The 15,068-nt window shown below is 40.3% G+C and overlaps 1 protein-coding gene and 1 non-coding gene across 2 annotated transcripts; one reads left to right on the top strand and one right to left on the bottom strand.

The window, feature by feature from the left end:
* The first annotated feature begins 718 nt into the window (after positions 1–718).
* Positions 719–4,372, top strand: LOC113757033. The gene has a single exon (XM_027300450.1). It carries the CDS (start codon positions 719–721, stop codon positions 4,370–4,372), a length of 3,654 nt encoding a protein of 1,217 aa, XP_027156251.1.
* A 3,008-nt stretch (positions 4,373–7,380) lies between these two features.
* On the bottom strand, positions 7,381–7,487 carry LOC113757038. The gene has a single exon (XR_003466180.1). It is a non-coding gene; the product is annotated as a small nucleolar RNA R71 (small nucleolar RNA).
* Between the last annotated feature and the right edge of the window lie 7,581 nt (positions 7,488–15,068).

Genomic DNA, 15,068 nt, shown 5'->3' with positions numbered 1-15,068 from the left:
AATGCGGCTGATGAAGTAGCTTTGCCAACTAACGTAGGAAATCTATCTCCGAGATTGGTTATACCACGTGAGAAGTCGGCTGAGCCATCAATACACACGCTAAACATTGACCAATCTGTAGGTGTTCAAATGGATTGCCGACAAGATCGTGTTAAGGGTGTGCGAGCTGGCTTCCCATCCGACAGACAGCTACGTTCAGCAACATCATCTCAAAACTCTTTCCAGGTTTTTTCTCATGATTAGTGGTTTATTTTGGAATATCAGAGGGGTTGCTAAAGCCCCTAATCTAAGAAGATTGATAAATTTAGTTCGTGCTCACCATTTGAAGTTTGTTGTCATTTGTGAACCAAAGTCAGACGTGTCCAAAATTGAGTCCATTCGTCTACGATTATTATTTGATTATTCATTTGTTAACTTATCGGGTGATATTTGGATATTCTATAGTAGCCCTTTTGTGTGTTCCATTATTGGTAGTTCGGATCAGCATATTTCCATACAGGTTCAAAGTCAATTGTTTTCTTCTCCAATCATCATGTCTTTTGTCCATGCTAAATGTTCATTAGAGGAGCGTTATGGCTTATGGTGTTCATTATTAAATGATAAGCCTGTTTCACTACCTTGGTGTATTGGGGGGGACTTTAATGTTATTTTAGCCCCTCACGAAAAACGAGGTGGACGTCCGTTTGCTATAGCGGAAGGAGCGGATTTCATGTCTTTTATGGAAGAGGCAGGGGTTTTGGATGTCGGCTTTTCAGGAGCTAATTTCACATGGTCTAATAATCGGAGAGGTAGAGCTCGGGTTTCAAAGAGATTGGATAGATTCTTAATTAATGGGTCTTGTTTGGATTTCTCAGACGTGATTTCTGTACTCCATCTCCCAAGACATCCCTCGGATCATGCACCATTGAAAATTACTTTTTCTGATCGATCAGACAATAGTCCACGACCTTTCAGATTTTTGAATGTCTGGACGACCAAACCAGAACTATTGGATGTGATTCGACAGGCTTGGAATCAAGATGTGAGTGGATCTCCGCTACGTGTTTTGTGCTCTAAATTATTGGCAACGAGGAGGGCTATTCATACATGGAACAAGCAACATTTTGGGAATATATTTGATGCTGTACGTTCGGCGGAAGAGGTGGTCAAACAAGCAGAAGAATCGATGGATCAATATGCATCGGAGGAATTTCAGGTTGAGCTCAGTAAGGCTCAGGCAGAGTTGCGGAATGCATTGTCAATAGAAGAGCAATTTTGGAGCCAAAAAGCCAGGGCAAAATGGCTTAAACAGGGAGATCGCAATTCAAAGTATTTCCATGCGGTCGTAAGACAGAGACGGATTAAAGGAATGATACACCGTATAAAAAAGTCAAACGGAGTTTGGGTGGACACCAATGCTGATATAGCAACTGAGGCCATATCATATTTCTCTGATCTCTTCACTGGCTATCTTGAGTCATCTTCTGGTATGCGACATATGATCCCGCACATGATATCGGAAGAGGAAAATAGAAAATTGGAAGAAGTGCCTTCGATTGAAGAGATTCATCGAGTTCTAAAGTCAATGGATGGGGATAGTGCTGCTGGCCCCGATGGCTTCACAGGCAAATTTTTTACATTCGCCTGGGAAATTATTGCCCAAGATGTCTACAAGGCAATTCTCAGCTTTTTCTGTGGGGCAGAGTTGCCTCGATTTATCACATCTACCTCAATTGTATTAATTCCAAAAAACCCAAATCCTCAGGAATTTTCTCATTACAGGCCAATCAGTCTGTGTAACTTCTTCAACAAGTTGTTATCCAGGATCTTAGCTGATAGAGTGGCTTCTCTTTTGCCCAAAATTATTTCGCCCCAGCAGACAGGCTTTGTAAAGGGCCGTAATATAACAGAAAATTTTTTGCTAGCACAGGAGGTAGTGTCGGGTATTGGGAAAAAGACTAGAGGTGGTAATGTGGTAATGAAGTTGGACATGTCTAAGGCATATGACCGAGTGGCATGGGATCATATCATTGGTGTTCTCAGGAGATTTGGCTTTGGAGAAAGATTCATTGATTTGGTTTGGCGATTGATCTCCAATGTTTGGTTTTCCATCATTATAAATGGGGCATCACATGGTTTCTTCAAATCTACACGAGGCCTACGTCAGGGTGATCCATTATCGCCTGCCTTATTCATCATAGGAGCTGAGGTGTTATCTAGAGGATTGAATAATCTTGCTATGCAACCGGGGTTTGTGGGTTTCAAAGTCCCCTTTGCATGTCCTACTATAACTCATTTGGCTTTTGCGGATGATATTCTAATTTTTTCAAATGGATCCTCTTATTCTCTAAAGCTTATCATGCGGGTGCTAGATGCGTATCAAAGGTGTTCTGGACAATTGATAAATGTGCTGAAAAGTTGTTACTTAGTACATCCTTCGATATCACTGGCACGAAGAAGGGTGATTGAACGTATAACCAAATTCAATTATCACCCATTTCCGATACGTTATTTGGGATTCCCCCTCTACTTTGGCAGATGTAAATCATCATATTTTGGGGAAGTTTGCCAATCTATCCTAGGGAGAATAAGGTCATGGAAATCAAGGATGCTTTCTCTTGGAGGCAAAATAGTTCTAATCAAACATGTGTTAGCAATGATGCCAGTACATCTGTTGTCAGCAGCGGTTATCCCAGGTAAGGTATTTAGAACTATAGAAAAAGCCTTCTCGACCTTCCTATGGGGGTCATCCTCTGAAGAGTCTAAATTTCACTGGATACGGTGGTCTCAAATGTGCTATCCGGTAGATGAGGGAGGAGTTGGTTTTCGCAGGTTACAGGACATCTACACAGCATTCTCATTCAAGCTTTGGTGGAACTTCAGAAAGGGATGCTCGTTGTGGGCTTCGTTCATGAAAGCTAAGTATTGTAGACTACTACATCCTTGTCAGGTAGAAATCAGATCAATGGATTCCGCAATCTGGAGAAGGATGGTCAATGTAAGTCGACAAGTGGAACTATCTATGCTATGGGATATCAAAAACGGAGCTTGTCATTTTTGGTACGACAATTGGTTGGGAGGGGGTGCCTTGTTTCTCCGTATGACGGTGGTCTCTAATTTGTCGTTTGGTGATTTTATCATCAATGGACACTGGGATGTGATTAGATTATATCAAACATTGCCTACAGATTTGGTTCCCTCTATTTTAGAGCATCCAGTCCCGGAAGACTGGGGTGAAGCTGAAGTCATTTGGATGTCCACAACATCTGGAAACTTCTCTCTAGCTTCGGCATTTCAGGATATTAGGCAAGCACGAAACAAGTCTATGGTTTTTGATAGCATTTGGCATCCTCAGATCCCACTCAAAATTTCATTCTTCATGTTAAGATTGTTGCTGGAGAGGCTACCTTTACCGGATAGGTTATGTAAACTTGGTTTACATTTACCATCAAAGTGTTTCTGCTGCGATTCCGCTTCTGAGGAGTCAATTGAACATTTATTTTCCAAAGGCCATATAGCTTCAACAGTTTGGAATTATTTTGGAGCTTCATGTGGATTGACTTTTCCTGGTTCTTCTTTACGCTCCCGTATAGTGGGTTGGTGGTTGCACTCATATGATTCAGAGATACAGCGATTCATTGGACGAATTCTTCCGAATATAGTATGTTGGCAAATTTGGAAAGCAAGAAATAAAGCATTATTTGAGGATGTCCACATGAGATCGCGCGCCATTTGTCTTGCCATTTCCTTGGAAATTCAGACCATTGTGGAAATTTATTTCAAACAGGTTTTCAAGGCTCATTCATTCTATCATTTGTACGACTGGCCATATTCATCTCACATTTATCTCACGTACAAACTTGTTTATTGGGAACCAAAGGAAACTGGTCGTTTTACACTAAATACAGATGGCTGTTCTAAGGGTAATCCAGGTTTGGGTGGAGGAGGTGGGGTTCTTCGGGATTCACATGGTATTCCTTTGATTGGTTTTTCGGCATATCTTGGAGAAACTACATGTCTAAGTGCAGAGGCCCGGGCTCTTCTTATTGGCATTCAAACATCCATACATAGGGGTTTTGAAAATCTCTATATTCAATCGGATTCTTTGGTATTAATTGGAATTCTTCAGAAACGTATACACTGCCCTTGGAAGATTCGACGAGAGATTAGGCAGATTTGGCAGTTCGTGGAAGATCCTGATCGTTTTTCACATTGTTATAGGGAAGCTAACACAGTCGCTGATGCATTGTCCAATGTGGGCGTCTCTCATCCAGAGCATCAACTCAAGTTATACGACTCCTTCCATATGTTCCCAACTATGGCTCGTGGAGCAATTCGCCTCGACAGATTAGGGATGCCTTCAATTCGGAAAATTAAGCGTATGAAGGGCTGAGGATTAAGGAGAATTGGAGCTACTTTGCTTTTCAACAAAGCACCAAACATCTCTGGTTCATTTGCTGTCTTTATAGTTCGATCATGTACTTCAAAATGATGTTTCTCTGTGTGTAACAATTATTCTCATCAATAAAAGACTACAATTTTTGAAAAAAAAAAAAAAAAAAAAAAAAAAAAAACTCTTTTGGCCTAAAGGTACGCAAATTGTCATCATGACAATATCAAATACTATACATAATATCGAACATCCAATTATCCTAACTAAGTCGCAAACAATCTGAAAATGTAAATTTCTATCGTAGAAATTTCTCATATCAAATTCATCATTTTTGTATCTAGAGGGAATTTGGTTCTATTAAAAGTCAATACCAATACTTGTGTCATAGGAAAAAAGATGACATAAAACAGTGATGACAATCTATTGCTCTGACTATAAAATAAATTTTTATGTTTACTATGGCCATAATAGTTGTTATTGAATCATGAGAAAATGAGTCTAAAACGATGACCAATACCTAACATTGCATCTTCTATTTAAAGTCGAAAGACTAAATAAACAGCAATTAATCAATGAATTTACAATTATGAGATAATATTTGAAAAACAATGGAAATGCCAAATGTTTAAAGAAATAAACATACCGGAATTTCTAATTGGATGCGAACGACGTTTTAATTCGGTTAGTTGGGATTTTGTCGGTTCGAATTTGATTGTGAGATTCTCTTTCCTTCCAAGCAAAGTTGCTGAACTTTTTCGAACTCTGTGTGAATCATTGCGGTGTACGTTTCGTTTATCTAACAAATGTTCCCTCCTTGTGCAATCTTGCGAGTTTGAAATTTAGCTGTCATTGAAATGCTTGTAAGCTGCGCATGTTCCATAGTGAATTAGGGTAAGAGCTAAGATGGATCCAAAAAAGTTGAAGGTGGATAAGGTGTTAATTGTTAGTAATTTTATTGTTAATATTCCTTTTTATCCTTGCCAAATATTGCTTTAATTTGCTTTAAATGTCAATATATATTTATATTTGGTATTTGGATATAATTTCAGAAATTGGAGCAGAAACCTCTTGAGAAGATTATTGTGAAGCTTTACACAATTCTGGTGCAAACCAACGAGAAAGAATGGAATTGCATTTGGGAATTCAATTTGGCTGGCCAACATCTCAATTAGGTGGGGACCGCGAAGACTTGACCATTGTGTAAAGACCATTTCCTTTCTTGATTCACGGTGCCTTTGTGAAAAGTAGCCTTTGCTTTTGTTTTCGGTGGAGTTGATTAGGTAGGGAAAGGAATGTTTTCTTTGGTCAGCGGAGAGTGAAGTTTGGAATTGGTGTGTTTTATGGGGGAAGCCGCACATTTGGCCAGAGTCAGTTTTTCTTCTTCTCTTCCGTCTAGGCAGAGAAGTTTTAGTTTTGGGGTGAAGATTTCTTGCGTGTCTTGTTTTCTTCCGTCTCTTCCATGAAACTATTTTTATTGTATTAGACTACAGAGAATACAATTCTTATTTTCAATTATTAGTAAGAGATAAATGTCTTTGAGTTCAATTAAATTGCGTGGGAATTTTCTTATGAGGCGTGGCTAATTTTCTCATCTAGTCAAGGATCAACGCGAAGACGCAGTCCCAAATATCTGTGAGATCTAATTAATTTTACGTGTTCCTTAATTTGTTAATATTTGCATGTTTTCTATTTTAATTTCCATGGGATTATTTTGTTAGTTGGATATCAAGGGCCCGATGTGCAATTTGACTTATTAATCTCCTGTCAAATTAATCAATTAAATCCGTAATTGTTTAGTCGGTTAATATTAGTGACAACTAGTATTTTCACATACTAGGAGAACATGCAATCTGATTTAAATAACCCTCGTAGCGTGTTATTAATTTGGGTTAGGCTTTTCTAGTTTTTAATGCAATTAGGAAATTAATTCCTACGGTCGTACCTAGGAGTATTTCCTGGTTAGAGGTAATCAACGGTCGTACCTTGGTTATCAATAAATTAAGGAAAAGCTGGTCGTTAGAGTTTTTCGGCGACTATAACTAGCCTATTAATAAAATTAAGTGAACCTTCTTTGCATCAATGATAAGATGAATGGACTGTGTCTGCGTAGTTGTATCCTTGGCTAGAATTTACTTATTATTTATTTGATTGCTATTTAAATTTGTATTAATTAATTAATTATTTTTAGTTAAATTGTTTAATTTTTAGTTTATTTCTGATAAAAATCCCCCGTGTCCCGAACTTGAAAAAAATCGAATTTTTCCCAGTCCCTGTGGATTCGACCCTACTCACTACTATACACAGAAAATTCATTTTTCTCGAGTAGGTATTTATTATTGCACAGGCTCGACACCTGTCAATTTTTGGCGCCGTTGCCGGGGACTGGCGTTAATCATTTGTTTCTTTTTAAGTTCATTTTTTTTCTGGTATTTTTCTAGTTTATGCCTCGCTCTTCTCGTACAGGCGAATTAATTTTCGACCCTGAAGTAGAGAAGACCGCGCGTAGAACGAGAAAAGAAACCAGGCGGCTCAGGGAGGAGCAATACGATATTGCACCTCAGGAACTTGATCCAGAGGTTGAGCCGACAAATTTGTCTGGTGACAATTCAAGTGATTCAGACCAAGAGGAAGTCACTATGGCAAATGCACGAACACTAAGGGAGTTGGCTGCTCCTGATTTAAATCAGCAGCCCTTGTGCATTACTTTTCCACATTTAAATGATGACACTCCCTTTGAACTAAAATCTGGTCTAATTCATCTCTTGCCATCTTTCCATGGTCTACCAGGTGAGGAGCCCTACAAGCACTTGCAAGAGTTCGACGTCGTTTGCAACAGTATGAAGCCTCCGGGAATTACAGAAGAGCAAATAAAGATGAGGGCTTTCCCCTTCTCTTTGAAGGACTCTGCAAAAGACTGGCTCTACTACCTACCGCCTGGTAGTATCACCACGTGGGATCAATTGAAGAAAAAATTTCTGGACAAATACTTTCCGGCGTCTCGAGCTGCGAGCCTGAGGAAAGAGATATGTGGTATCAAACAACACCCAGGCGAGTCACTCTATGAGTACTGGGAGAGGTTTAAGAAATTGTGCACCAAATGCCCTCAGCATCAGATAAGTGAGCAACTGCTCATTCAATATTTCTATGAGGGGTTGCTTTTCAGGGACAGAAGCATAATCGATGCTGCAAGTGGAGGGGCGTTAGTGAACAAAACCCCTCGAGGAGCATGGGAGTTGATTGAAGGGATGGCTGAGAACTCACAGCAGTTTGGTTCAAGAGAGGACATCCCGACGCGTAGGGTGAATGAGGTGGAAACGTCCTCTATCCAACAGCAGATCTCCGAATTAACATCTTTCGTAAGACAATTAGCTGTGGGGAGTGCTTCACATGTCAAAGCGTGCGGGGTATGCACTGCCGTGGGTCATCCTACGGAAATGTGTCCAATGGTTCAAGAAGAAACTGCTGAACAGGTGAACATGGCGGGCCACGCGCCCGCGCCAAGAAAGCCGTACGACCCATACTCAAGTACCTACAATCCTGGTTGGAGGGATCACCCCAACCTTAGTTATGGAGGAAATAGGCAGTCTAACTTTGTGCCAAATAGACAGCAAGGACACCAACAGCAGTACCATCATCGCCCACCACCACTTTCAAACTCAAGTCCGTCCATGGAAGAGATGATGAAGCAATTACTTGCTAATCAACAAAAGACGGATTCAGACCTGCAAAGCATGAGAAATCAACTGGGACAGGTGCAATCATTGCAAAATCAAATGAATCAAATGGCTATAACAATCAACCGTTTGGAGTCCCAAGTTCAAGGAAAATTGCCATCTCAACCTGAGGCAAATCCAAAGAATGTAAGTGCAATGACTTTAAGGAGTGGCAAGGAAGTTCAAGGACCCGAACCGGTGATTCCTAAAGACAAGGACGAGGAACGGATTGAGAAAGAATTGGAAGAGGAGGGCACAGACAACAAAAATGCAAAGGTACCCTCGAACCCAATTCCTACAGCTAAAACTAATCCACCTCCCTTTCCTAGCAGGTTAGAGAAACCAAAGAAGCAAGACAAGGAAAAAGAGGTCCTGGAGATTTTTCGCAAGGTGGAGATCAACATACCCCTACTGGATGCGATTAAACAAGTACCCAGGTACGCAAAATTTTTGAGGGACCTGTGTGCCAACCGCAAGCGGTTGAAGGGGGATGAACGAGTTATAGTTGGGGAGAATGTTTCAGCAATTCTACAAAGAAAGCTTCCACCGAAATGCGGAGATCCAGGTATGTTTACTATTCCTTGTAGGATAGGTAATACTTTGATTGGGAAGGCCATGTTAGACCTGGGAGCCTCAATTAATGTCATGCCAAAGTCCATTTATGCCTCCTTAAACTTAGGCCCTTTGAAAGAGACTGGGATAATAATTCAATTAGCTGATAGGACCAATGCATACCCTGACGGGTTGATTGAAGATGTTTTGGTAAAAATTAATGAATTGGTTTTTCCAGCTGATTTTTATGTGCTCGACATGGAGGATGAACACTCCCGTGATCCGTCACCTGTGTTGTTAGGTAGACCCTTTTTGAGTACAGCCCGAACCAAAATTGATGTTAATAAGGGTACTTTGTCTATGGAATTTGATGGTGAGATTGTTCACTTTAACATCTTTGAGACCATGAAATATCCATCCGATTCAAATATTGGCTCTGTTTTCTCGATAAATGTTATTGACCCTGCTATACAGGAGGTTTTTGAAATTGAAGGCAGGGATGAACTAGAGGTCGTCCTGACCAGGCACTTTGAGTCCAAAACAACCTCTAGGGTAGAGTTGAGTGAAGAGCTTAAATGCGTGATTGGATCGTTGCAAACGTTACCAACCACGAAGACAAGGTATGATCTTGCACCGATTTTCATACCCGAACCTCACCAAAGGTTACTTCCATCTGTGGTGCAGGCACCTGTCTTGGAACTAAAACCACTGCCGAAACACCTAAAGTATGTATACTTAGGTGAAGGGGAGACACTTCCAGTGATCATCTCCGCGGGTTTATCAAAGGTTCAAGAAGAGAAACTACTTCGAGTTCTTAGGGAACATAAGCAGGCGATAGGATGGACCATCGCCGACATCAAGGGAATTAGCCCTGCGGTGTGTATGCACCGAATTCGACTCGAGGAGAATGCTAAACCCGTACGGCAAGCTCAACGGAGATTAAATCCTCTCATGATGGAAGTCGTAAAGAAAGAGATTTTAAAACTGCTGGACGTTGGAATTATATTTGCAATATCAGATAGCCCGTGGGTAAGTCCAGTACAGGTGGTCCCGAAGAAGGCAGGGGTGACAGTGGAATCAAACCAAGAGGGTGAGCTCGTACCAATTCGAAAGCCCACCGGATGGCGACAGTGTATCGATTACCGAAAGCTAAATGCCGTCACGAAAAAGGACCATTTTCCCCTCCCTTTCATTGACCAGATGGTGGAGCGATTAGCAGGTCGAGCTTACTATTGTTTTTTGGATGGATTTTCAGGTTATTTTCAAATTGTCATCGCACCCGAGGACCAAGAGAAGACTACTTTCACCTGCCCATTTGGAATATTTGCATACCGAAGGATGCCATTTGGATTATGTAATGCACCTGCTACCTTCCAAAGATGCATGGTAAGTATTTTTTCAGAATATGTTGAGAAAATTATTGAGGTTTTCATGGACGATTTCAGTGTATATGGTGAAAGTTTTGAAAGCTGTCTAGATAACCTGAAATTGATCTTAGTAAGGTGTATAGAAACTAATCTCGTGCTTAATTGGGAAAAATGTCATTTTATGGTTGAACACGGGATAGTTTTGGGTCATGTTGTATCATCTACAGGTATTGAGGTTGATAAGGCAAAAATAGATGTTATATCTACTTTACCTTACCCCGCGAGTGTGCGGGAAGTTCGTTCTTTCTTGGGTCACGCAGGTTTCTATAGAAGGTTCATCAAGGATTTCTCGAAAATTGGAGCACCCTTGTTCCAACTTTTGCAAAAAGATGTATCCTTCGAATTTGATGAAGCGTGTAAGGGGGCATTCAATAAGTTAAAGGAGTTATTGATCACCTCACCTATTATCCAACCCCCTGACTGGAACCTCCCATTCGAGATCATGTGTGACGCCAGCGACTATGCAGTGGGTGCGGTATTGGGTCAAAGAGTAGGAAAGGCAGCTCATGCTATCTACTACGCATCTCGAGCCTTGAACGGAGCTCAATTGAACTATTCAACCACCGAAAAAGAGCTTTTAGCAGTTGTTTTTGCCTTAGAAAAATTTCGGTCTTATTTACTTGGTGCTAAAGTTATTATTTTTTCTGATCATGCAGCTTTGCGGTATTTGTTGACAAAAAAAGAGGCAAAACCGCGATTGATACGGTGGATATTATTGCTACAGGAGTTCAACCTGGAGATCCGAGATAAGAAAGGGGCGGAGAATCTGGTAGCAGATCACTTGAGTCGAGTACAAGTCGTCGAAGATGACATCCCATTGAGAGAAGCATTCCCCGAGGAGCATTTATTTTCTATTAACTCATCTTTGCCTTGGTATGCAGATATTGTTAATTTTCTAGTCACTGACAAATTTCCTACAGGATGGCCTAAGGCAAAGAGAGACAAGTTGAGGAGCGATGCAAAGTTCTACATTTGGGATGATCCTTACCTCTGGAAGCGGGGTGCTGATCAAATCATCCGTAGATGTGTAAGTGAAGTTGAATTTCAATCTATTCTAGCCTATTGTCACTCTTTTGCATGTGGAGGTCACTTTGGACCAAAGAGAACGGCTCGTAAGGTGCTAGAGAGTGGATTCTATTGGCCAACTCTATTCAAGGATGCCTACTCATTTTGTAAGTCATGTGATAAGTGTCAAAGAGTGGGTAATATCTCTCGTAGGGATCAAATGACTCAAACCCCAATGATTTTGTTGAAATTTTTGACGTTTGGGGCATTGATTTTATGGGTCCTTTTCCTTCTTCCTTTGGTTTTTTGTATATATTGCTTGCTGTAAATTATGTTTCGAAATGGGTAGAAGCAAAGGCCACCCGCACTAATGATTCCAAAGTGGTTGCAGAATTCGTTAAGTCTAATATTTTTGTTCGCTTTGGGATGCCGCGAGCAATTGTAAGTGATCGGGGTACTCATTTCTGCAACAAAAAGATCGCTGCAATTTTTAGGAGATATGGTGTCTTGCACAAAGTCTCTACATCATACCATCCTCAGACAAATGGTCAGGCGGAAACATCGAACCGAGAGATCAAATCAATTCTAGAAAAGATGGTCCGACCCGATAGGAAGGATTGGAGTGTGAGACTAGATGATGCACTATGGGCATATAGGACAGCATACAAGACACCCATTGGCATGTCCCCTTACCGATTGGTATTTGGAAAGCCATGTCATCTCCCGGTCGAGTTTGAGCATAGAGCATTTTGGGCGGTCAAACAATGCAACATGGATATCGAGGAAGGCGGAATTCAAAGAAAGTTACAATTACTAGAGTTGGAAGAAATTCGAAATGAAGCATACGAGAATGCAGTGATCTATAAGGAGAAGAATCAGATCTTTCATGACCAACAGATCTCTAGGAAGACATTCGTCTGTGGGCAAAAAGTTTTACTATACCACTCCAAATTGAAACTATTTCCAGGTAAATTACGTTCTCGTTGGATTGGCCCTTTTGTTGTGACTAATGTCTTTCATTATGGTGCAGTAGAGATCCAAAGTTTGAAAACAGAGAAGAAATTTGTGGTGAATGGTCATCGTCTCAAGCCGTATTATGAAGGATTTCCAATTGAACGGGTGGAGATGATGCAACTGGAAGACCCGATTTGCTTAGTTTAAGCAAATTCTGGACTCCGTCTAGCCAAAGACGTTAAAGAAAGGCGCTTTTGGGAGGCAACCCAATTTTTTTTAAGTTGCTGTTACTTTGGAGTGATTTTATGTTTAAAGTATAAGTTTGAGTAATTTTGTTATTTTTCATTTGTAGGTTTTGGAAAAGTGACCAAATGAGGCAAAAAAGGCGAAATTTGATCAAAGATCTCAATACCTCAAATTCAGTAATTGTGGTTTTTGATGCATTAAAGAGGTTTAGAATGCATGTATAGATCATTTTACATATGCGTGAATGGTTTATTTTGACATAGAAATGATCTATGATGCATTTTGGGAAATTGGGGTATCTTTGTAAATATTCAAAAGTTGAATTTCTGCTAAATTTTGCAGCAGAAAACGCGTTTTTCAAGAAAACGCGCCACTGAATCGCGTTTTCATAGAATCGCGTTTTCAAATCTGCGCCTATAATTAAGAAAACGCGCCTTCAAAACGCGACAGGAAGTCGCGTTTTCTACCAAGTCGCGTTTTCCAGCCTGTTCAGAAACCAAAAACGCGCCTTCAAATACGCGACTTAAAGTCGCGTTTTCTCACGTAGTCGCGTTTTCGATGCTGCAAGTTTTGTGAAAAAAACGCGACATTCACAAAACGCACCTTGAGGCGCGTTTTCTTGAGCCGCGTTTTCTGAGCCATAAATCCGGATTCTGTCCAGAATGCTCGAAAAAAAAAAAAAAAAAAAATTGTATTCTTTCTTTCCTTCTTTTCTTCTTTCTTACTTCTTTTCTTACCCGCTGCTTGCCCTTTTTCCCCCTTTTCTTTTCTTCTTCATTCGCCGCCGCCAGAAGCTCCGCTGACCCACGACAGTCGCGGCAACTGGCTCGCGCGCCGCCCACCCCAGCTCTTCTCACCGCTGCCTCGGCTCTCCTCGCCAAGGGTGACCACCAGCTCATCTCACCTCCTTCACCCTTGTCATAGCCACCGCCTCCAAGATCCGCCTGAAGCCCCGAAAGCCGCGCACCACCAGATCCAGCTGCCGCAAACTCTTCTCTCTCACAGCCACCACCTTCATCGCACCACTGGCTTCGTATGCACGCGCCTGTCTCAATCTTTTTCTATTATTTTTTTTTATTTTTTTATTTTATTATTGCAGTATGTTTTTATTATTTTTAGTACAGTACGTTTTTGAAAATTTTGCGTGTTTGGACTACCTGACATTTCTATTCCTCCTTAGTTGGGTACTTCTGTGTTACTTTGCTTGTTTCTTTTTACTTTGCTTGATTTTTATTTATTTAGTAGACTGACTTGTGGTTAGTCGTGTGATTTACTTATTGTGTTTAAACTGCTGTACTTTGTATCTAACTGTGGGTAATTTGTTACAGTTGTTTGTTCAATTGGGAGGTGCCTTTAACACTTAAATTTACTTAAACTGTTGTCTATTGTGGTTTGGAGTGATATTTGGAGAAAATGGTGAGACTCAGATCAACCCCAGGGGCTAATCCACCGATGTCTTGACGATTCAGGGGAGTTTCGTTGCTCATCTTCTTATTCACTATATATTTGTTACATTGAGGGCAATGTATACTTTAAGTGTGGGGGAGATTTGGATTTGATTGGAGTTTCTTTAAATTATTGCTTTTCTTATTGTTGTCTTGATGAATAAATGTGGCAACTCACTCTTCTATTGCTGGTTATGATTTATCCTATGAATTTTGTTTAGATGGCAAGTAAACGTATGTTATCTTGGTGAATATCATGAATTTAATGACTTGGTGCAAATTGTGGTTAAATTGTTTAGGCAATATAAATATTTTACTAGCAATTGTTGTGTGGAATAGGCAATTGTTGATCTTAGTTCTCCATATTAGGAGATGACGTGGGCCATGATCTTTAATTATCTGGTTTTCTGGTGCTTTAATTGTGATTAATAAATGACCCTACTCCGCTAGTGTCGTCACCCAGTAACCGGGAGTCTTCACCACAAGTGTCGACTTTCGCGTCAAAAAGTGACTATATATATGAGTAGTTAGTCCTGAAGCTGTGAAGAGTTGAGTAACTGGGCTCTTTCATCTAAAAATGTCAGGGTTCACGTCAAAAGACTTGAATAGCTTGGGACTGAGCATAAAAAAATAAAAAAAATAATAAGTAAGTTTATGATCATGTTGGCCTGCCGATCCTTGTTCTTCAATGTTGAGATTTTGATTTTCAGTTGACCCAATTGCTAACTTTTGCTAGTTTAATATTTTGATTTCTTAGACGACTTAGCCATGAATTGGACGAGTCTATGATTTCAGGAGCTAACCGGGAGAAATATGTCTTGACACTTAGCCACTAAAACTTGATTTTGGGATAAGCGTAGCTTGGCAGTAAATGAAATGAGAGTTAGCCATTGTTGAATTTAGTTGTTCCCATGCTTGAGGACAAGCATGATTTAAGTGTGGGGGGAATTGATAAGGTGTTAATTGTTAGTAATTTTATTGTTAATATTCCTTTTTATCCTTGCCAAATATTGCTTTAATTTGCTTTAAATGTCAATATATATTTATATTTGGTATTTGGATATAATTTCAGAAATTGGAGCAGAAACCTCTTGAGAAGATTATTGTGAAGCTTTACACAATTCTGGTGCAAACCAACGAGAAAGAATGGAATTGCATTTGGGAATTCAATTTGGCTGGCCAACATCTCAATTAGGTGGGGACCGCGAAGACTTGACCATTGTGTAAAGACCATTTCCTTTCTTGATTCACGGTGCCTTTGGGGAAAGTAGCCTTTGCTTTTGTTTTCGGTGGAGTTGATTAGGTAGGGAAAGGAATGTTTTCTTTGGTCAGCGGAGAGTGAAGTTTGGAATTG

Source organism: Coffea eugenioides, unplaced genomic scaffold (genome assembly GCF_003713205.1).
Source record: "Coffea eugenioides isolate CCC68of unplaced genomic scaffold, Ceug_1.0 ScVebR1_2635;HRSCAF=3700, whole genome shotgun sequence".
NCBI lineage: Eukaryota > Viridiplantae > Streptophyta > Magnoliopsida > Gentianales > Rubiaceae > Coffea > Coffea eugenioides.
Note: the sequence above shows the minus strand (reverse complement) of the source record. Positions and strands in the feature narration are given on the sequence as shown.

What these genes read in the sequence shown, in the direction of transcription:
- LOC113757033 (XM_027300450.1), top strand. Translation starts at nt 719, where the DNA reads ATGGAAGAGGCAGGGGTTTTGGATGTCGGCTTTTCAGGAGCTAATTTC.